This window comes from Muntiacus reevesi, chromosome 1 (genome assembly GCF_963930625.1).
Source record: "Muntiacus reevesi chromosome 1, mMunRee1.1, whole genome shotgun sequence".
NCBI lineage: Eukaryota > Metazoa > Chordata > Mammalia > Artiodactyla > Cervidae > Muntiacus > Muntiacus reevesi.
Genome location: NC_089249.1, coordinates 225,304,534 through 225,327,102, shown reverse-complemented (window position 1 = coordinate 225,327,102; position 22,569 = coordinate 225,304,534). Strand labels below are relative to the sequence as shown.

Here is a 22,569-nt window from a genome sequence, read left to right as displayed (position 1 = left end):
AGATCAGGTTGATCTTTGGCACAGAGATAGCCTACAACAATTAAAAACGAAACCTACCACACCCTGGAGAAGAGACAGAATCTGATTTCTAGAGTTACCACATTATTAGACTCAAATGTCTAGTTTTCAATTAAAAAAATTACAAGGCATATAAGAAATAGGAAAGTATGGTCCACTCAAAATAAAAAAAAAAATCAACAGAAAATGTCCCCCAAAGAGACCTGATAGCATATCTGCTTGACAAAGACTTTAAAACATCCTTCTTAAAGATGTTTGATAAACTAAAGATGTGGAGAGCGTCAAGAAAATAATATGTGAAAAAGCAGAAATATCAATAAAAAAATAGAAAACCCAGAAAGAAACCAGACAAATTCTGGAGCTGAAATGTACTGAATGAATAACTGAAATGAAAAAAATTTACCAGAAGGATTCAAAGGTTTATTTGAGCAGGTAGAGGAAAGGATGAGCAAACTTACAGACAGGACAAGAGAAATCATTGAGTCTTAGACGCAGAAAGAAAAAACATTGAAGGAAAGTGAACAGCGCCTAAGGGACTTGTGGGGAACTCTCAAACAGAGCAGTACATTGTGGGAGTCCAAGAAGAAAGGGGGGGTGGGCAAAGAGTATTTGAAGTAATATGGCCAAAAACTTCCCAAACTTGATGAAAAACATGAATGTAAATATCAAAAAAGCTCAGTGAACTCCAAGTAATATGGACTCAAAGAGAGCTACACCAAGACCCATTATAATGAACTTTTGAAAGACAAAGAGAGAATTTTGAAAGCAGCAAGAGAGAAGTGACTCATTATATACAAAGGATCCTCTATAAGACTTTCAGCAGATTACTCATCAGAAACTTAGATGATTAGAAAGCAATGGGCCAATATATCCCAATATCTAAAAGAAAACAAACTGTTGACAAAGGATTCTATATTCAGAAAAACTATCCTTCAAGAGTGAGAGATAAATAAAAGCTGAAGGAGTACATTACCCCTAGACCTACCCTGTAAGAGCTTTCCTGTGGCTCAGATGGTAAAAAATCTGTCTGCAATGCAAGAGACCTGGGTTGAATCCCTGGGGCGGGAAGATCCCTTGGAGAAAGGAATGGCAACCCTCTCCAGTATTCTTGCTTGGAGAATCCCATGGATGGAGGAGTCTGGCAGGCTACAGTCAATGGGATCACAAACAGTCAGACACAACTGAGTGACTAACACTACCCTGTAAGTAAAGCTCAAGAGAGTCCTGCAGGCTGAAATAAAATATCACTAGACAGTGATTAGAAGGTGTATGAAGAAATAAAAATCTCACAATAGGTAGACATGCCGGGAGAGCAACAGCAGCATCGTGGGAGCACAAGACATCCTTCGTTTTGCCCTGACTTCAACAACAAAGATTAAACAACCGTCCAGGAACAAAGGTGCCTCTGCGGGAGCTGTGGATCCAGCACCCACCTGTGCATCAGCTAACAGGCAGAGAGACCTCAGTCCTGGCGGTGAAATCTGCAGTGGCCCGTGAACTGGCTCCAGCCACTCTTGGCTGTAAGACCTGAGAACACTGACTTGGGCAGTCTCACACACAGCCTCTGTGGAAGTCCAGGTTCCTGGAGGAGAAGTTCTGGCCCTCCACTGGAGCAAAAAATAGAAGTTTGAATACACTGGGATGGCAGTTAATAAACAACGGAGGGTTTGGGATGAGGCAAAAAAAATGGGGCATTTGGGATGAGGCTGCCACATGAGATAAGGCCCAGAGGTCAGTAGTAAATTAGTACTAATAAATACAAATACCATTGCTAATACTAAAGAGGTAACTCTTTCTAAGTGTTCTTTATCTATTATGCATTAAACTGAGCACTCTTTATATGCCTCATTTAATGTAACCTTCAAATGTCTCTTCTGTTTATGGTAGGGGTGGTTATCATAGGAGAAATTGAGGACTAGAGAGATAAAGCTTGTCTGAATTCCCCTAGCTTACAAGTAGCCAGACCTGGCTGACTCAAGTTGTGCTGTTGTTTACTCAAGTTGTCCTTTAGTCACTAAGTCATGTCTGACTCCTTTGCAACCCCATGGACTGTAGCCCGCCAGGCTTCTCTGTCCGTGGGATTTCCCAGGCAAGAAAAGTGGAGTGGGCTGCCATTTCCTCCTCCAGGGGATCTTTCTGATCCAAGGATGAAATCCATGTCTCCTACATTGGCAGGCAGATTTTTTTTTTTTTTTTTTTTTTACCACCGAGCCACCAGGGAAGCCTCTAAGAAGTACTACAAGAAAGCCAGGGGCGCATTCGAGGAAGAGCAAGTATGAGGGGGCTAAGAGGTATCATGGGAGGCAAGATAGATCAGGATGAATTAATTTATAACCTCAGACACTAGATGTGGAAACCTGATCTTCATTCTGAGATAGTTTAGAGGCAAGAAGAGGCTAGGGTTTAGGATAAGCCCTTTGGGTTCAGGAGAAGGGAGCCAAGGCCAGGCTGGAGGCTACTTCAATAGCCGAGACCAGAGGTGATGGAGTCTGGCTAGTGCTGGGTGGATAGCAGCAGACAGATCAGGGAACTGGAAATTGCGAGATGTGATGCCTGTGGTGGGTGTGGGAGTTCTTACTTGGCGAAGGAGTGAGGGTGAGGTACTGAGCAGGGAGTGAGGAAGGAGTTCCCAGCCTATTTGGCTGAGGAGGCAGGAGATTGGCTCAAGTTGGTGGAGTAGAAGGATGTGTGCTTATCTTCTCCCGTGAGAACACCAAAATCGCAGCTAGTTGTTGAACAACTATCAACAAGAGGACTCTGGAACCCACCAAAAAAAGATATCCCACATCTAAGGACAAAAGAGAAGCCACAACCAGACAGCAGGAGGAATGCAATCACAATAAAACCAAATCCCATACCCACCAGGTGGGTGAGCCACAAACCAGAGAACAATAATACCAAATATTTTCCCCCACTGTTGTGAAGGCTCTAAGCTCCACATCAGGCTCCCCAGCCTGGGGAGTCTGGCAAAAGAATCCCCAGGGAATCTGACTTTGAAGGCCAGTGGGATTTGCCTATAGAACTTCCACAGGACTGGATAAGGAGGCAAGCTTGGTGACTTTGAGGTGGGTCCAGGTTCCGGCTCTATCACGTGTCAGCTGTGTGACCTCAGGTTGGTTACCAGTCTTCTCTGAACCTCTCAGCCCAGTACTTTCTGAGCACGCACAGGGGAGGGAGTCTGGGGTGAGGCCATTGCTGAAGGCCGGCAGCTCCCCAGAGGCAGTGCTCATAGCACTCGATAAATGGTAACCGCCAGCACTTTGGTTTCCCTGTTAAAGTCTGACATCCCCCCATTTGTCTGACCCTGCCCCCCAAGGACTGACATTGACCCCAGAGGTCACTGACATGTGACTGCTGCAGGGCTTACTTTAAGACCTTCTTTCTGATAACTCTGGGAGATACAGTCCAGGACACCTCTGTATTTGTTTACATAAACCCCATCAGCTTGCAGTCGGCTCTTCATGACGTCCATAGGGGTTGCTGTCCCCCAAGAAATTGCTCCTGTAAAGAGAGAGACAAATAGCTATGAGGGGCTAGCTGGTCAGGGTGTGGAGGGACCCTGGCTCCCTGTAGATTTCTGGAAAGAGCTCAGGGTCAGGACCTAGAAAAGGGGTCCCTGATCCTCGCTCACCACATGCTGTGGGACTCTGCAGAAATTTTCTTCCTCCTCTAGGCCTTGGGTTTGTCTTCTTAAAACGTGCCAGCAGCACCTCTCTTCGTGGGACTGCTGTGAGGACAAATGAACTGACGCACATGAAGCATTTAGCAAAGAGCCAGGTGCGTAGCTAGTGCTTCGTAAGCAGAAGCCTGTGTTGACAGCTTTTATTGGAAGAAAAAGCCCAGTACTTTCCGAGCACGCACAGGGGAGGGAGTCCAGGGTGAGGTCTGAGGCCGAAGGCAGGTAGCTCCCCAGAGGCACAATTTATTCTGAACACAGAGACGCTAAACAAACACTTGCAGATAGGCTGCTGGCCAGCTGAGGGATTGTAGAGAAGAGCGGCAGGGGCAGGTCTTTAAAGAGCTCTTATCTTTTGCAGTGATGTGGTATAGAAGAAGCCTTAGGACCATGTGCCACTGAGTCTTCATTGGATGAAGCCCAGGTGTCCCGGTTTGAGTACTTTTGTGACTTTAAAGGACTCCAAGAAAACACCACCAGGTTATTGTGTAAACACAGACATTGGCACATTCTTCGATGGAGAGACAAAAACAAACTGATGCCAAAGTCCAAGGCAGCTGGTTTGCAAGGTTTTGTAACAGATGCACAGCAGTTCCCAAATGAGTCCTTAGCCTGTCCCCAGCCCCCTGCCCGTCCTGGCCTCCTAGCCTTGGTCCTCTGGGAACCCTCTGGGCATCTCCTTCCTCCTGCCAGGATAAATTGGGCCACTTTCCCTGCAGTCAGTCTAGGTGCTGCCCTGGCATACCCCCCTGTTCTCAGTCCATGGGCTTGGGTATTACAAAAACAGGTTTGCCTGCCAGGTCACATGCATCTGTTATCACCAGAAAAGAGAGCAGCAGAGGCCTGTCTGCCCTCTCAGCCAACCGGTACTTACTGAGCAATTACTGGGAGGTGGCACAGGCCAGGCCTCAGACGTGCAGGAGGATGGGGAACACTGGGGTCTGGTGGCTAAGATGTGGGCTCTATTATGTTTCCTATTTCAAGCACAGCTGGTTATGATGAGGAGGAGAAAGAATGACAATTTTCTTTCTTTCTTTCTTACTTTTTTAATATTTATTTGGCTGCACTGGGTCTTAGTTGCAGCACATGGGACCTTTCGTTGTAGCATCTGGTTCCCTGACCAGGGATTGAACTCTGGGTCCCCTGCACTGGGAGTTCAGAGACATAGCCCCTGGACCACCAGGGAGGTCACAACAATTTTCTTCTCTCCAGTGGATCTTTCCTGTCAGCATCAAACATACCAGGCTATCAGCCTTCTTGAGAAGCAATCCTCTCTTGACTTCCATCCCTGTCTCTGACTATAGCTGTGTTTCCCTCTTCCCCCCTCAGAAGTGTTACGTGTACTTGGGTTCTCCAATTTCTTTCATCCCATTCTCTCTTGATCCCACTTCAATCAGGCTCTCACACCCTTCTCTTCATCCAAATCTTGTCAAAGTCACTGGTGGCCTATGTGTTGCTAAATCCAAGCCCTGGGCATAGCAAGTGCCAAGACTTTGTGGTGGGGAGGGAGCCAGGCACGGTCAGGTTGCAGGAAATAGGCCAGTGTTGCTGACACTGAGCTAAGGAAGGGGACGTGAGCAGAAAAGGACACTGACTTCCAGCTGAAGTGACGTGGAGATGCAGCTTGGGTTCTGAGGAGGGAAGTTACGTAACCAGCCCATGGTCACAAAGTGACAAAGCATGGATCTGAACTTGGCTCTTCTGATGGCAGTGCCCCTGCTGTGCTGTCTGCATTAGCTGTGTGACTTTGGGTTGGCCACTCTGAACCTGAGTTTTCTCATCTGAAAAATGGGAAGAGTGATTCCTACCTTCTGGGGAGAATGAAATCCTCATGTTAGAAAGACTTGCAGGGTGCCAATATTTTAAAAAGGTGGACCATGATGAGAGATCTTCTTTTCAAAGCTCAGCACTACCTGACACAGCGTGAGTGCTCAAAATATACCTTCCAACTGAAAGCAGAAAGAGCCCACATAGGGACTCAGAGAAGGTGTGGGGAGAAAGAGGGGGGCCATTCCCCATCCCTAGCCCTTCCTCTGCCTGGCTAGGTCTGATGGTGTGCATGTGCATGCGTGTGTATGTGTTTGTGTGTGAGTGCATGTGTGTGCTAAGTCGCTGTGGTCGTGTCCGACTCTTGGCAATCCCATGGACTGTAGCCAGCCAGGCTCCTCTGTCCATGGGGATTCTCCAGGCAAGAATATTGGAATGGGTTGCCATGCCCTGCTCCAGGGGATCTTCCCAACCCAGGGATTGAACCCAAGTCCCCTACATCTCCTATATTGCAGGTGGATTCTTTACCACTGAGCCACCAAGGAAGCCCCAGGTCTGACCACGCAGGTACTTAACAAAGAACTGTTGGAAAAGTGGCTGGATGAACCCTGCCCTTGCCCCACTGTCCCGCGGCGGTGGTCAGCACAGGGTCAGGGATCAACCATGCCGCCCTTACCCGCCATTCCGCCCGCCAGCCACACAGCACAGGGGCTGGGGCCTGCGCAGGCCTCGGGCGTGATCCAGTCACTCAGGAACACGTAGGGGATGAAGTAGAGGCAGTAGCCTGGAACGTCCCTCAGCAGCATGGCGCTGGCTCCCCGGTACAGCCCCGCCAGGCCTTCTGTCCGCACGATGGTTGCAAAGCAGTGCACAGGCCCCTGGTAGGCTGGCTGCTCCCCAAGAGCTGCCACTCTGGGCTTCAAACCGAGGTTGGCTGCAAAGACAGGGCAAAAAGGTGGCAAGTGGCCCAAGGCAGGAGACTGGCCATTCTCTGGCACTGAGGCAGCCCAGCCCAGCCCATTGAGAGTTCCCACTCACGTCACCAATTGATTTTTACCAAACCTTCTGACTGTCTTGGCAGCTCAAATGGGGATTCTGAAGCCCCAGTGTGGAGCCCTTGCCAGCATGTGCAGCCAGACTGGAAGCAGTCCCACCAGGTGATAAAACACCTGTTGCCTTAGAATGTCTGGAGGTTCTCCGTCAACCATCACTATGACATTCTGAGCAGATGTGACTGCACGATGTCTCAGAACAAATATGCTGAGCAAGACCAAGCTCTGTCTTGAAGCAAAGGCTGGAAAATCCAACACACTGTGTGGGTATGTGTGTGTGTGTGTCTACTTGTGCATAGCATGCTAAAAGTCATATGAGGTTTAAAACTAAACTGTCCCGGCTCCAAATCCTGGCCCTGCTTACCAACTTTCTGACCTTGGTAGGCACCTTTTTAAGTCTTTGTTTCTTTATCTTTGAAAAGAGGACAAGCCCATACTGAAAGTTGCTAAGACAGTAGATCTTAAACATTCTCACCACATACCCACACAAAATGTGAGGTGGTGTGATGTGAGGTGGTGGATGTGCAAACTGACCTTATCTTGATATCATTTCACTACACATATGTGCACCAAATCATCACACTGTGAACCCTAAACTTATACAAGGCTATATATCAACTGTTATCTCAATAAAGTTGGGAACCTGTATTTTTTTAAATAAAAAAGAGAACAGGCTGTTGTGAGTATAAACAAGGTAATATCTATAAAGAGCTCAACATGGTGCTAGGAACATTGTAGGGGTGCAATGGTCTCACCAGAGTATTACTAAGGCCAGATGACAAGCTGGAGGGCTGGACATGGTTTCTGACTCACTCCAGCCCTGGCCAGGCGGTGCCCTGAAACAACTGTAGGGCAGAACTATGCCACTGGCCCCTCAGAGTCCAGGGCACAGAGTGCTGTCTCCTTCTCTGACCACTGGGGTCTCTGTTGGCAGATCATTGGTCTTGATCTGGTTGTTACATCGGTAGCATCTTCTCAGGACAGCAAGTAGTGACTCTAATCCTTCTACCTGGTTCCTTTCATCTCCCTGTCTGATGCTCATCTACTCTGCTACAGACCCTTTGGCATAGCTTTGACTCATGGCCAGAGAGACCTCCCAGTCCCAGTGCAGATAAAGCAGATCATATTCTCAACTTTCCCTTCTTGGAGAACTAAGGTGATGTGACCAGGACAGAAGCAGAATGAAGCTTGCTTGTGACCACACGCCCATTTTGTCACCTGGGTTCAATTCCCTGGAAGCACCAGCTCAGTTGGGCTTTTACAGCATGCTAGCTAAGAGAGAGATCACTTTTGTTACACAGGTGAACTTCCAAGACCCCTAAATAGCCCCATCTGTATCAGATGAAGGTCAGGAAAGAATACTCAGCTTCATGATGCCACGGTCCCAACGGGAGATTTATGAGTTAAGTACAACCTGTCCTTTTCACTCATCCTGGATATAGACAAGGTCAAGGGGGAGGTTTCTATTTGCCTGGAAAGTTTGCTTTAACAAACTAATCCCATATTTTCTTCTTTGTTGGGGGAAGAGAAGGGTAATGGTCATGTGTGTTAGGCCAACCGCAGGAGACCGAGTCCCATTCTCTTTTACAACGGATCCTGCAGGGAGTGAGCAGGTGTGGCAGCCACATTTAGGGGCACTGGGTGCTCTGAGCTCAGGGCAAGGTCAGACACTGCAGTCTTTGAGAGCCCTCTGAGAGATCACTGAACACTCCTTTCTCTCCCAAAGCTACTAGGATACCACCAGGGTCATCCTGGGAAAATTTGGCATTAAACCAAATAGATGTAGTTGTCCCGACATATAAATTTTGCCTGGGCCGTGCTTACCTGGAAGTACCAGTGATTTGTCCCAAGAATCAAAGTTCTCATGAATCAACTATAAGTATGATGTAGAGTTCAAAAGTTACTTATTGAAGGAGAGCTCCTGTTAACATTCTGTTTGGAGGTACAGATGTTGGAAAAAAAAAACAAAAAACAAAACACCTGTCCAACCTTCACTGGCTTTGTCAACAAAAATCCTGCCCTTTTTTTTTCCTTTTCAGGATAAGCAATAAGGAAATTCTCTCATATTCTCCTAGGGTTAAAACAAAAGCAATCTAGCTTTAATTGCTTGAAAATGATCCATTTACAACTATTATATCAATACAATTATAATGCTGACTGGGAACACTGACACGAGTCTGAGCTGGCTGTCAGGGCCTTCTGGACACAAGGTGATACTGTGAAGCCCTCAGAACTCCTTGCGGCTCATTCCTGTCATTTGTAAGTATTTTTTTTACTTGGAAATAACTTCAAATTTGCAAAAAAAAAAAAGTACAAAATAAAAAAGGAGAAAATTTTACATAGAACACGTTTACCCCCACACCTATTTTCAACATTTTACCTTATTTGTTTTATGGCTTGTGTGCCCTCTCCTTCCCTCTCTGCCCATACCCCTCCTCCACTTCTCACTCAAACATGTGTCTGCAGTTAAACTGAACAGATGCCTTTGTCCCAATTCCTAAACTTTGCCTGGTTCAGCTCCAGGTGACAGTGACCCGACCTGGAGTCAAGGTTTTCCTCAATCGGTTGTGGGTACGATGTGACTTTCAGGAGTTACTGATAGAACGAGAGAGTCTGATAAAATCGGAAAAACATTTGGCCAAACCAAGAGTCAGCCTTGTCATCAAGACCCAACCCAGCACCAAATCTGTACTTTCATTCTTTTTCTCCCAAAATAAGCAATAAGGAAATTCTACAATATATAATTTTATTCTCTGAGCCCTTTCAGGGTGAGTTACATACAAAATAGCCCTTTACCCTTAAATACTTCAGTCTGTGTTTCCTAAGAGTCAGGATACCATCCTACATGCTGTGGAAAAGGAGCCAGGTTCATAATCCATACGGACAATCCTTGAATCTAATGTATTGCCTGTGCTCACGCTCTCGGTGATCTCACGTTGACCTTTAGAGTTTTTCTCCCCCACCCCCACGACAGGATCCAGTCCATCAGGTAATAGGTTTCATTGTCACATCTCTATAGCTTCCTTTCACCTGGAGTATTTCCACAGCCTTGCTTTTTTTTTTTTTTAATGATGACAATGACATTTTTTAAGAGTACACCGCCTCCCTTCTTGTTAACAGAACTTTCCTTATCTGAAGTTTGTTTGATGTGTCCTTGTTATTACATTGAGATGATGCATCCTCTGCTGGACTTCTTCCCCATTCTCCAGTCTCAGCTCTTTTCCCATGAAGACCAATCAACCTCAAGTTCCCCTTGTCTTCTCTGGCCTCCTCTACTTGTTCTGATTAGCTTGTTTTTTCAACTGAGGTGTAATTTATATCCCATAAAAGATGTAGCTTGTAAGTGCACAGTTGGTGAGTTTTGACCATGACATGCACCAGATCCCATATCCTACTGAGAAAATGACGTCTTATGCTTGAAATAAGCCATTTTGGTCACTCAGGCAGAGCAAATATCTGAAGCCTACCTAGCCTCTCCTGCTTTTCAAGGTAAAATGATTTTGTGATGCCAGTGACGTGTCATGTGATGAAAAGCAAATCTCTTTCGGGTGACAGTTGTTACAGGCCCACCTACTTTAGTGGTAGTGGTATGGACAATTCATACGGGACCACAAGGCAGAAGACAGCAGGCATTCCGATCAGTTGCTCAAACCACAAGATGCTCCGTGGCTCAGCTGGGGAAGGTGTTGCCAGGGAGGCCTGGCAGCCAGACTCAGAAAAGCGCTGAATTGGAGCCTCTGGTAACTCTAACTCTGGACCAATTTTAGTTTGTGTAAAACAAATGTTGGTGACCCTTAAAAACTGACTTGGGAGGTTGCTGGCAAGCAGTTCTCAGAAATATACACAACCGGTACACGTGAATTTGTATGTCTTCATGCAAGGAACCCAAGGAAGGAGGTGGGTACTTTGCTCACACTGAACCTCCCCTCAGCCTGTTGTTCAGGAGCCTCCAGGCCTTGGGCTTGGGGATGCACACACGCCTGTGAGGGGTTCACATTAGGTGTATTTCCTTCTAGGGTGAAATGTAGTTAGTTTCCCTCATGAGAACTTTTTGTCCTGAAGTAGGAATAAGATGATGAATCAAATTTCGATTATTTCTTATCCTGAATGCTTTGCTATTTACTTTGCTATTGAGGCCATTTTTTACTGTCCTCTTTAAACTAAGAGCCTTTTACTATAATAGGTGCAGTAATACTCAAGATGTCTGTGGTTTTCTTTGTTTTCCTAAATTCATTTAGGATCAACTCAAGCCCACAAGACAGACAGGATGTTCAAAGTCAGTAATATCAGCCCCCGCTCTGCTCCTCACCTTCACCTGAGAGCACAGGAAGCCTCCACAGTTCTAAAAAGACCCCTCCTCCGGGCTCCCCTGCGTTGTTCGGCCCAGTCCCCTTCTCGCTCCTTGGACCACACACTGGGCCATGTGGCTCACTGCTCAGCAGCGGCTTCGCTCCTTGGACCACACGCTGTGGCCATCTGGCCCCCCTGCTCAGCAGCAGCATCTGGCACCTGGCTTGCTGGCTCCTGCCTGGGCCAGAAGGCCCCTCTGATGGCAGGTGCCTCTTCAGAGAGCTCTGAAGGGGTTGGGGGTGTCCAGGTTTAGCCAGTCCTCTCAGGTACCCACATAGTCATTCCTTGGGGGATCCTCCTGCCTCAGAGAGGCTGCACTGGCCCAGACGCAGGCTGAGGCCCCTGTAGATCTGCCTCTGGTGCCCCTCTTCTGAGAACCCAGGGGCCTGCTGCAGCATCCCGCAGTACCCTTCCCAGACACAAACACAAACATGCTTTAACTCTTTCCTTCCTTAGGCAACACTGTTCATTCAGTATCCTCAGTGGGTCACGGCCTTGGAGACGGGAGAGGCAGGGGAAGCGCAGTGAGTAGGCACAGATCCACCTGAAGTAAGGAGAGCCCAGGCCTCAGGACACAAAGGGCTGACCGCTCCCTGGAAGGGAGAGCACCACCAGACCTCCTCTGTTTGTCGGGGTGGGGGGGTTGGAGGTGGACACAACATCATTTCTCAACACATCACTTTCTCCAGAAAATCCTTAGCAGGTCAGTCACGCACAGATGAGGCCCTGCTGGTCCCCAGTCAGCAATGTGCAAGCTTACCAAGTGTTCTGTGCTCAGACACCCCTGGGCTAGCAGGCTCTAAAGTGCAAGGGGGGAGCACGGGGTTACTTCAAGGGACCCACCAATCCATAAGCCTTGCAGACTGATAGAATTCCTCAAATATCTCATATACATGTCTGACCCTTTTTCTCATATGTGTAGGTGCTATTGTGGGAACTCAATAAAAATTGCTTAAATACACTGATAATCCACAGTAGTTTCTTATCATATGTGTTTTCTTAATCACAGACACAAAGTAAATCCACGGTTCTATGGGTTGGATTCCATTTCGTATATTGAAAAGTACTCGTAGGGACTTTTCTGGTGGTCCAGTGGTTAAGAATCCACCTTCCAGGACTCGATTCGATCTCTGGTCGGGGAACTAAGACACAACATGCCTACGGGCAGCTAAGCCTGAGTTCCGTAACTACCGAGCCAGAGGGCTGAAACTAAGACCCAACATGGCCAAATAAAATAGATAATTTTTTTTAAAAAGGTACTCATAGAAAATACCTCGGGCCTGGTGCACTGGGAAGACCCAGAGGAATCGGGTGGAGAGGGAGATGGGAGGGGGGATTGAGATGGGGAATACATGTAACTCCATGGCTGATTCATGTCAATGTATGACAAAACCCACTGCAATGTTGTGAAGAAATTAGCCTCCAACTAATAAAAATAAATGAAAAAAAAGAAAAAACCACGACCCCTAGTCCCTGCCAAGGCTGTATCCCTGTCATGGTCTGTTTTGGTTGCTTCTGTTTTTGGAGCACGTGGAGCACATGGTTTTCCCCTAACTGGTTCAGTGAGTTTTCTGGTGGTAGGAACCACACACTGTGATGTGTCCCAGGCCCTGTGACCCTGTGCCTGACACTGTGGGCTTTATGTGCCTCAACACCCATTCAGAGAACACTTGAGCATCTGATCAGCAGCTCTAGCCGAGGAGCCTCCCAAAGCCTCACCTCCCATGTGGGGCGTTCCTCCAAGCCCAGCCCTGTCTGGTCCTTGTGCCGGAGACTAAAAGACACTTCCCAATCATGGTATAAGCTTCCACACTGGTCTAAGATGCTGTGGAAGCATCCAGTACTGTGGATGGACATCCTCCAACAGACAGGCTGGGTATAACCTCTGTGGTTTGGATTTGAACAGGCTGAGGGACCTTGGGTTCACCTCCCCAGGATATTACCAATGGGAAGCTCTGGCCTGGCTCCTATTTGTAGAGGGTATGGGCAGTTTTCTCATGATCTAAAGAGTCCATGATAGGCGGATGGTTTAGCAGAAAGAGCTCTGTGTTAGCAGTAGCTGGGGTTTGCTCTGCTGCTCAGTTGCTATTCTCTGTACAACCTAGCGCAAAGGACTCCACCACACTGGGCTTCAGCCTCCTCGTCATATACAAAAGGGAGGAACGAGAGGCCTCTCCATATCCTCACTGGGCTTTTGTGAAAATTAACTGAGAATGCACTTTGGCAAGTACAGTTTACCAAAATGTGTGCTGTACAAATGTATTTCACTCGAGGCAAATAATTATTGTTCTTGTCTTTATTAACTTGTCCTGATGTAATTTCAGATTCCAGAAGAGCCAGACCTGCCAATCTCAGGCAGCTATGCCCTGCTGTGACCTGCTAAGCCTCCTGTGGAAAACTGTGGCTACCCACACAGCACTGAGAGCTACCAACACTAGCATCAAGTCTAGAAATCAAGACAATATTTGCCTTTGTCAACTGACTGAAAGAAAAATGTGTGTGTCCCTATTTACTGTATGTAACTTGTACAATACGTGAACTGTGAACTTAAAGATGTTCAAGCTGGTTTTAGAAAAGGCAGAGGAACCAGAGATCAAATTGCCAACATCTGCTGGATCATTGAAAAAGCAAGAGAGTTCCATAAAAACATCTATTTCTGCTTTATTGACTATGCCAACGCCTTTGACTGTGTGTACCACAATAAACTGGAAAATTCTGAAAGAGACGAGAATACCAGACCACCTGACCTGCCTCTTGAGAAACCTGTATGCAGGTCAGGAAGCAACAGTTAGAACTGGACATGGAACAACAGACTGGTTCCAAATAGGAAAAGGAGTACGTCAAGGCTGTATATTGTCACCCTGCTTATTTAACTTATATGCAGAGTAACTCATGAGAAACGCTGGGCTGGAAGAAGCACAAGCTGGAATCAAGATTGCCGGGAGAAATATCAATAACCTCAGATATGCAGATATCAGCCTCTTTCAGTTATCGCTCCCCTCTGTTCCCAAAGTCCATGGCCCTGAGACAGGTGTTCCCAGCCTCTCGCCTGGTCTGTGGCAGCAGCCTCCTTACCTCTACCATTCCCACCCCTCCCATCCCTCTGAAGGTCAGGTTCATCACTTGCTGCCACACAGCTTTGCTCAGGTCATGTTGGTGTCCAAGATACCCCACTGCCTGCAGAAGAGCACAGAAACCCATGCTCAGCTAATAATCCAAACTCCTCACACCTGACCCTGCATCTTCCACCCCTCCCCACTCATCCCCACACAGACCTGCCCTTCCTGCCCCTGACTCCTTCCCTCCATCGGTCCTCAGTCTGAAACACCTCCTCCCCCCCACGTCACCACCTCCAAATCCTAGCCAGTATTCAAGCACCCAGTCAACAGCCACTTCCTCTCTGGAGACTTCCTGGTGTGCAGAGCCAGATTCTGAGGTTCCAGAGTCTTCCACAGGCCTTTCTCACTCCGGTGCACATTTGATTCCCCACCAGACAGGGCTCCATGAATGCAGGGGCTGTGTGTGTCTGATACCTGATGTACCCACCCAGCTTGACTCACTGCAGAGGCTGGGAAAATGCTAGTGAATGAAAAAATGGATTTAAACAGGTATAACACTCAACCCTTTGCCTCCAGCTAGACCTGGTGGAATTACTGCAAGGGTCAGCACAGAGTTAATGCTGAGTCCTCCTCCAGTCCCCCAAACCCCGGCCTCCTGTGGTGTTAAGGGCTTTGTGATCTGCACATTAATTAGGTTCTTAATGAAAACACAGACCTCAAAGCTCCCAGATGGGGGAGGAGTGAGTGTCACTGGCCACTGTGCTCTGGGATGTGACTTGGCCCAGGCAGAAGGACTGCTGGCCCTGGACCTCAGCCCTGAATTCCAGCACTGTCCCAGCAGGGCGCCTAGTGCAGCTCATGCCGGTGGGAAGGATAATGGTAATTTGAAAATGGCACCTTCACGGGTACCTTACTGTCAAGGCCAGATCTGAATGAACTCAGGCCAAGTGACGGAGACCCCAGGAGAAAACCTCCGTGAAGTTGGGAGTTTTCAAGAGGCTAACTGCCATCCAGCAAGTGCTGGTAGGCAGTGCCAAATGGACATTCCCTTTAAACTTCAGCAAATGCTGTTATCATTTGGTAAAACCCCTCTATATAACAAATTTCACAACACGTACCAAGAATCCTAAAAAATGACCATACTCTTTGACCTACTCATGAATCAAAGAGCCCATACATTTAGGGAAATGACTGTAAATGAATGCAACTCTTTATGGACAAATTTGCTGATCACATCACTATTTTCAGAAGAGGAAAAACTGTAAACAGCCTAAATGTACATTAGTAGGAAAACTTCTAAATAATAAGTTTAACTGTATCACTAACATTTATCTCATGTTTTCAATGTACCATATATTGTGCTCAGATCTTCACGTATGTTATGCATGATCCTATCCCATCCCAGTTATGAAGCAGCAACTTTTGTTATTCCTGTTTTGCAGATGAGTGAACTGAGGCTTGCACTTCCCAGGTGGCGCTAGTGGTAAAAAAAAAAACAAACAAAAAAAAAAAAAAAAAAAAACACCTGCCAAAGCAGGACACTTAAAAATGCTGGTTTAATCCCTGGATTGGGGCGATCTCCTGGAGTAGGAAATAGCAACCCACTCCAATATTCATGCCTGGAGAGTCCCATGGACAGAGGAGCCTGGCGGGCTACAGTCCATGGGGTTGCAAAGAGTTTGACACGACTGAGCGACTTAGCACAGCACACAGACTGAGGCTTCTTGACAATAGGTGAAGATAAGATTAGAAGCAGGTAGTCTAACCCCAGAAACTGAATTCCTACTATGCCATATCATCCTTCTCAAAATATGTGTGTGTTTTATGGACCATTGTACATCTGTTGTAAATATTATCCATCTATTTTCATTTTACAATGCTATTTTAGTAACATGGAAAATGTTCGTTACACTGTTGCGTTAACAACAGGATGTGAAACTGTCTAGATAACATGAGTAAAACCTCTTAAAACATTTCATCTATGCTCACTGAAAAGGAAGAAGAAATACACTAATGTGTTAATGGTGGCTGTACTTGGTTGGGTGGCTACTCTTTTCCTCCATATTCAGACAATCAGGATGAACTCAATGGCTTTATATCTGCACGTCTCCAACCAGATGAGCTGGGTTCTCACCTCAACATGGCCTGCATTCCACCTGACATCTGCCCCCAAACAAGGAAGCCAGAGGCCTCTGACTCCTGCCTTTAGTATGGAGCCTGGTCTCTCACAGACCCCTACTGTCACCACCCAGGAAATGGACTGGTAATTCTGGGGTAAAGCCACAAGCCATGAGCAATCCCACAAGCCCCGCACAAGGCAGCCTAAATTTACCCTTCTCAGCACAGTTGTCAGGGAGAGTGGGCCTGACTCAGAGCAGAGACCACAAGTTGGCAGCTAACCACAGCCCACACTGTCAAGTTCACACAATGGTCTGGGCTGCATGGTGTTATGTTGATTTGCATTTTGATTTTGGTTTTGATTGAACTGACAATTTCCAGTTAAAAGACCCTGGGAAAATCTAGCTTTCTGCCTTCTTTAAAAAAGCAAAAGATCCAGGCTGTGTGGCAACAGTCGGCTGGAGCAGAGTCGAAGCCACCCCCTTAGAGAGGATTTGGGCAACTTGCAACTATTCCCATCACTCCCCACTGCCTCCCAGGCACCAAGGCTGATGAGTGCTTGAATGGCTTGCATTTCTAACACCAGAGTGACATGGAAAGTATGTTTTGTTTTTCTATAAGAAGGGGAAAAATGAAGCATAGGTTCGGAGGGCTGTAGGTGTTCAAAAAATGGAAAAGGGTACATTCTCCAGGTACCAGTGCTCACTGATGCTTCCTGCCTGGGCCCAGTGAGTCTACCCCTCTACCTTTGGCCTAGAGGGTTTCTGAGGAACATGTGAAATAAAAACCACATCCTTCCTCTATTTCTGGAGGGATTCTGGGCAGAAAGAACTGCCTGGTGACCCACAACCTGCTTCCCCTGCTTTATCCCCAATAGTTGATCCTGCCCCGCACCCACAGTCACCAAAGCCCCCTGTCTAAAGCATCTGAGGGGACGAGGGCCATGCAGAGAGGAGCTGCCCAAAGCCACAGAATTCAGACCGGTCCCTTGGAGCCCACGGGCTGCGCCCACTCCTTGAACAATGTCATTTTGGAGTCAAATTCCCACTTCCCTTCCCTCCCTCAAAGTTTGCAGCTGGTTTTGTACATGATGATTCTGTGCAAAGGCCAGATATTACCAAAGTCGCTGCAGCCTCAGCTTCTACAAAACCCTGGGGGCAGTAGCAGAAACAGCATCAGTGGTCCTGAGTCAGCTGCCTGGGCCCTCGTCCCAGCTCCACCCCCAACTCGGGCAGGGACCTCGGGCAGGCAGTGGAATCTCCCTGTGCCTCTGTCTCCCCTTTGTAAATGTCCAGGAACTGGGTTTTTGTGAATATTATACACACTGAGCTCTTCACACAGTGCCTGCTACATGGTAAGCCTGAGGAAACACTGGCTCCCTGCCCCCACAGCCAGGAGTGAACCTCCCAGATTGGAGGTTCCAGGGGCACAGTTGAGGGGGACCCTCCAGCCTTGGTTTCTACCTTCTGTCCATACACTCAGGTCAACTCCCTTGTGTTTGCACTGTCAGATAAGACCCTGGGTCCAGGTGCCAATGACTTTGAGCTTAGAAGGGCTGAGAAAAGTTTTTCTGTGTGCAGGGCCTCCCCTGGTCTCTTTTTAAGAGCCTTCCCTGAGTTCCCTAAAGGCTAGCTTCCTGGCACTGTGGAAAGGACAGAACAAGTGCATCTTCATTTTCTGTTGCTGCCTTAAGGGGTTTGCTTAAGAACCGGTTTCCTTCTGGTATCACAGATAAACTTACAACTTGGGTCATGGTCCCATCCATACAGGAGTAGGGTGAGATGCTGGGGAGGAATAAGGAGAGCGCACGTCCCCACGTCCTCCCTGCTCAGAGGGCTTGTCCAGTTAACAAGGGCTCCACAAGAGTCCTGACGTCCCAGATGGCAGTTCTAGGGGGTTCCGCCCCAGGCCCCCAGGGCCCAGGTGAGCAGGCACAGGTGGCCCTCAGTGTGGCCTTGACAGGTGCCCAGTCCTGAACTCCAGGCCCCCCTTTGACCTCTCCCACCACCTTCCCCAAAGCCCTTCCTGACCCCCTGCCCAGTTGAGAGCCCCTCCCACTCCCCCCACCCTGTCTGGAGTGGCCCAATGCCTGTCTGCCCGTTTGCTGGACCGAGAGCTGCAAGAGGAACAGGACAGTCTTCTGTCCACCACTACGGCCCCAGCACTTAGCCATAGGTTTGGCACACAGCAAGTGCATAACTATTGTGTATTGGGTAAATGAACTTCACACTGTCGGGTGGATATTAAATGGGGCCGTGCACAAACAGCACTTAACACAGTGTCAGGACACGATGAGCACTTAGCAGCTTTGGCAGCTGCTAACAGAGGCTGCTCCGCTCCCTAAAAGTGAGGCTCCTGCACACTCAGGGGTGGGGCCTTCCTTGGGTCTGGCTATTCTGGAGCTGCTCCCGTCCTTCCTCTAGTCTGGCCTCAGGACTCCTTAGCTCAGGCCTTAGCCTGCTAAGTCAGCCACCATTCTAGAGTCCCTCTTCAGGGAAAGTGTAGATGGGCGAGGGAAGAACAGAGGATGGAACCTAACACTGTCAAGAAAGTTCACCGATGAACTTGTCTCTGAATGTCCTGGGATCCCCTGTCCCGGCACTCTCCCTGGGTGTCCAGGCTGACTGGGGGCCCTCACAGGTATGCATGCACGCCTGCCCCGCTCTCCTCCCCTTTCGGGGATGAGGCGCCTTGGTTGTGATGCGGGCGGGGCTGCCCCCATGAACCGAGGAGCCCCACCACTGAGACTCATCCAACATATAGACCCCAAAGAGCTCCAAGGCTTATGGAGAGAGACCTACTCTGCAACTTAGGCCAACACAACTTTGCAAAAGTAGACAGGAGAACATAAAAAACCAGCCTGGCGGCCAGGACCCCTGCGCTCTAGGCCTGTTCACAATGCCCCTTCATTCCTCTACATCTTTGCTTCTGCCTCTGACACAGGACCAGATCAGTGAGCTTCGAACTCTTCTCAGAGGTGCAACCCTTTGGTCAAACTGAACGGTACCAAGATATGACTCAGTGTGTTAGGTAGGTGGGACTGAGGATGCCCCCGCCCTGTATCTCCTCAGTGGCCCCCAGGGGGGCGTGCTCTGTGACTCTCTGGGTGAACCATCTCATTGTTGCCTTACATCTCCCTGCATCTTCACAGTGACCATGGGCCCTGGGGCACTGAGCACCTAGCAGGTGTGACTCCTGTTCTTGGGGTAGGAGGGGCCCCTGTGAGGAGCATCAGCACCATGCTTGGAGTGTGTGCATACCTGCCCTGACACCTGCCCAGCTGAGCAGGGAGGGCAGGTGAATCAAGGAGCCTGGGTAGCAGTCGGGGGAGGACAGGCACTGGCCCAGGATGCTCCTGAGTGAACTTCTGGGGCTTCAGCCATGGGCCAGCACAGGTGACCCCCCACCCAGCCTCTGTGGGCAGAAGGCTCACATGGAGGCCACTCAGAAGGTGACCAAGCAGAGGGGTCTTACCCAAAACATCTGTCAGGTATATATCTGAGGTCACAGGAAGGACCACGGTGCAGTCCTTCCATCATACAGATAAGGAGACTGAGGCCCAGAAGGGGATGGTATCTTCCCTGAGGAGGCAGAGTAAAATGAGAGCCAAGGACCAAACTCCAAGGTATTGGAATTTGTCTAAGACTCCCCAGCTCATCCTTTCTCTACAGCCTGCCCTTTCTGTCCACATAGCAAGTGCCTTCTCGTTCTTTACAACCTTCTTTATCAAAACTGGTCTCAGGAGAAGGGGCAGGCACCTCTTTCCAGCAGGGAGGAGATGTCAGCTCCAGCTCACCATGGGGCAGGAGTAGCTAGCTACACAGCAGATAAGAAATGAAACTCTAATAGAACATTGATGGCAAAGTGAGGGGCACCCACTTCATGAGCCAGCAACCAATCCAGCTAAAGGCCTCCTGGCTGCATTCCTGGTGTGAGGGGCAGGTGTGGTTCTGAGACCTGGACAGTCACGCAGGGCCCCTCACTTGACTTAATGCTCTGCTCTTGCCCTTTTAAAATTCTTACTAATTTGTGATCAACAGATTATTTTCATTTCATGCCAGGGGCTGCAAACTATAATGCTGGTGCTGACTGGCCAGTCATGAGTTGTACGTCCTTGAATAAGTATCTCAACCTCTGGGAGCCTCAGTTTTCTCATCTGCAAACTGGAAACAATCACAGTGCCTGGTTCAGAGAATTGTTCTGAAGATGAATTAAGAGAACACATGTGGGGCTCTTTGCAAACGTCTGGTGCATAGTAAACCCTTGACCAATGAGAGTTACTGCTATCAATAAAAATGATTTGACATAGATGCCCTGCTCCATAAAAAGGATATTAACCAAATCCCAGAGCTAGGAAGCCATGAGAGGATCAGAGGTGCCCAGACACCAGGCCACCTCCCTGGCCTCTTACCTTCCTGAAATGGCTGTGTTTGCATCTGCAGCCGGATCTTGATGAGGTCCACGGGTGCACCCAGCCCAACAGAGACCACGCCGGCCACCATGCTGGCCAGAAGCAAGTCAGACAGCACGTGGGGTGGGCCAGCCTCAGGCTCCTGGCACCGGTGGTGGCTGAGGAACCTCTGTGTGTTGCTGAAGACCCCAAACACCACCGAGTTGTAGACGGCGATGCTGGCAAGGGGGAAGGACATGCCCTTGAAGAAACCAAACACCTGTGGGGAGACCCAGGAGGAGGACGCATGAGGGCCTATGCCACCCCTGGCACAGACCTTGCCCTCCTGAAGCCTGCGGCCTAGTGGGGGAGACACCACAAGAAAAGCAAGCCAATATGTTGGACATGGGTTTGAGTGAACTCCGGGAGTTGGTGATGGACAGGGAGGCCTGGCGTGCTGCGATTCATGGGATCGCAAAGAGTCATACACGACTGAGCGATTGAACTGAACTGATGTTGGTGGAAAGAATAAGAGGGTGATGATGTGAAACGAGAAACAGGGGAGCATGAGAGCATCCTTGCCCTGAGGAGGAACTGGCTTCTGCACGAAGCTGTTTCTTGAGCCATGGTGTGCTGGGCCTGGGACCTGCATTTGTCACCAGACTGGCAGTGTTCCTGGGTGTGGCCAAGGGCAGCCCACGGAGGCCCAGTGGGCAGTGGGCTTGCCAAGCACCACATGCTCCCTGCTCATGCGCCACTCCAACGAAAGCATTCTCTGGGCACGCGCCAGGCCCTGCAAGACAACAAGAAAGAAGCACTTTCCGCCTGTACTGAGCTCACAATCTGGAGGCGGTGGAGGAAAGGACCCGGGCAGACAGACTGATAGACAAGTAACATATAATGCACTAAGCCTGTAGTGGCGGGGTGTGAAGGGTCCCACAGCCCCCCAGGGGCACCTGGACCAGCAGGTACTGGATGCCCCTGAGCATGCGTGTCTGTTGGAACAGAGCTGGAGGGAGAGTCCCCAAGTGAGCAGAATGAAAGGCTTCTGTACACACACACTGCATTCTCAGCAGACACCACAGATGCGCCACTGAGCCTGGGAAATCCCAGAGGCCCTTGGAGGAGTCAGGGCCACATACAGGGCACCAAAGCTGAAAAAGCACTGGGAAGCCACTGTAAAAACTCCAGGCTGTACTCAAGCTGGTTTAGCCTGACCTGCACGCCTGCACCCTGTTTACAAGGGCCTGGATACCACCTCACACAAGCGTCCACACACGCAGGTGCATGCAAACACACATGCATGCACGCACCATACTCCAGACTCCTCCTCTACAAGGCCCCTCAGATAACTTGGGATATCACTTAGCTTTGAACCACTGTGTCTTAGAGGAATGCCAACAGCCCCCACAGAAACCCCAGGGCACATGGCCCAGAAAGGAGAATCAACAGCTGCCATTCAGAGGATGGAGGAGTAGGACAACATTACACCAGAACAGCTAGTGCTGGGTTTGCAGGGCTCACCCTGATTTTAAAGCAGACCATCCAGAGAATCAGAAAAACACGCAGACACAAGACACACTCCAACGGAGAAGAAACTCCAGGTGCAAGCAGGAGCCTCCTGAGCTCCAGGTCACTTCCCAGGAGGGAGCCTGGTGGGGACACAGGTCAATAAGGGGGTCACGTTTCCAGTGGCCCAAGGAAAAGCCCAGTGCTGCCACAGGGCTTACACCTATTTCTTTTTCAAATTAATTTTTATTGGAGTGTAATTGTTTTACAATGTTGTGCTAGTTTCTGCTCTTCGGCAAAGTGAATCAAATACACATACACATATACATACAATTTTTTGGATTTCCTTCCCAGTTAGGTCACTACAGAGCACCGAGTAGGGTGCCCTATTCTATGCTGGAGGTTCTCGTTAGTGATCTACTTTATACACAGTAATGTGTGTGTATATATATATATATATATATATATGTATGTATCAATCCCAATCTCCCAATTCATCCCACACCCACTTTATCTCCTGGTATCCATATATTTGTTCTCTGTCTGCTTACGCCTATTTCTTCAAACTAATAAGTCATTTCATCCTAAATTTTAAAATTCCCCAAGGAGGAGTCTTGGAAAGTCTTCAAA

The 22,569-nt window shown here is 48.6% G+C and overlaps 1 protein-coding gene across 1 annotated transcript in view; it reads right to left on the bottom strand.

The window, feature by feature from the left end:
* Nucleotides 1-22,569, bottom strand: part of SLC25A48 (solute carrier family 25 member 48) — a 41,951-nt gene that overhangs the window by 10,800 nt on the left and 8,582 nt on the right. Inside the window, exons 4-6 of the mRNA XM_065935464.1 lie at nt 20,452-20,710; nt 6,138-6,395; nt 3,386-3,519 (exon numbers count right to left, since the gene is read on the bottom strand). Coding sequence (XP_065791536.1) covers nt 3,386-3,519; nt 6,138-6,395; nt 20,452-20,710 — 651 coding nt within the window. The remainder of the gene's footprint in view (nt 1-3,385; nt 3,520-6,137; nt 6,396-20,451; nt 20,711-22,569) is intronic.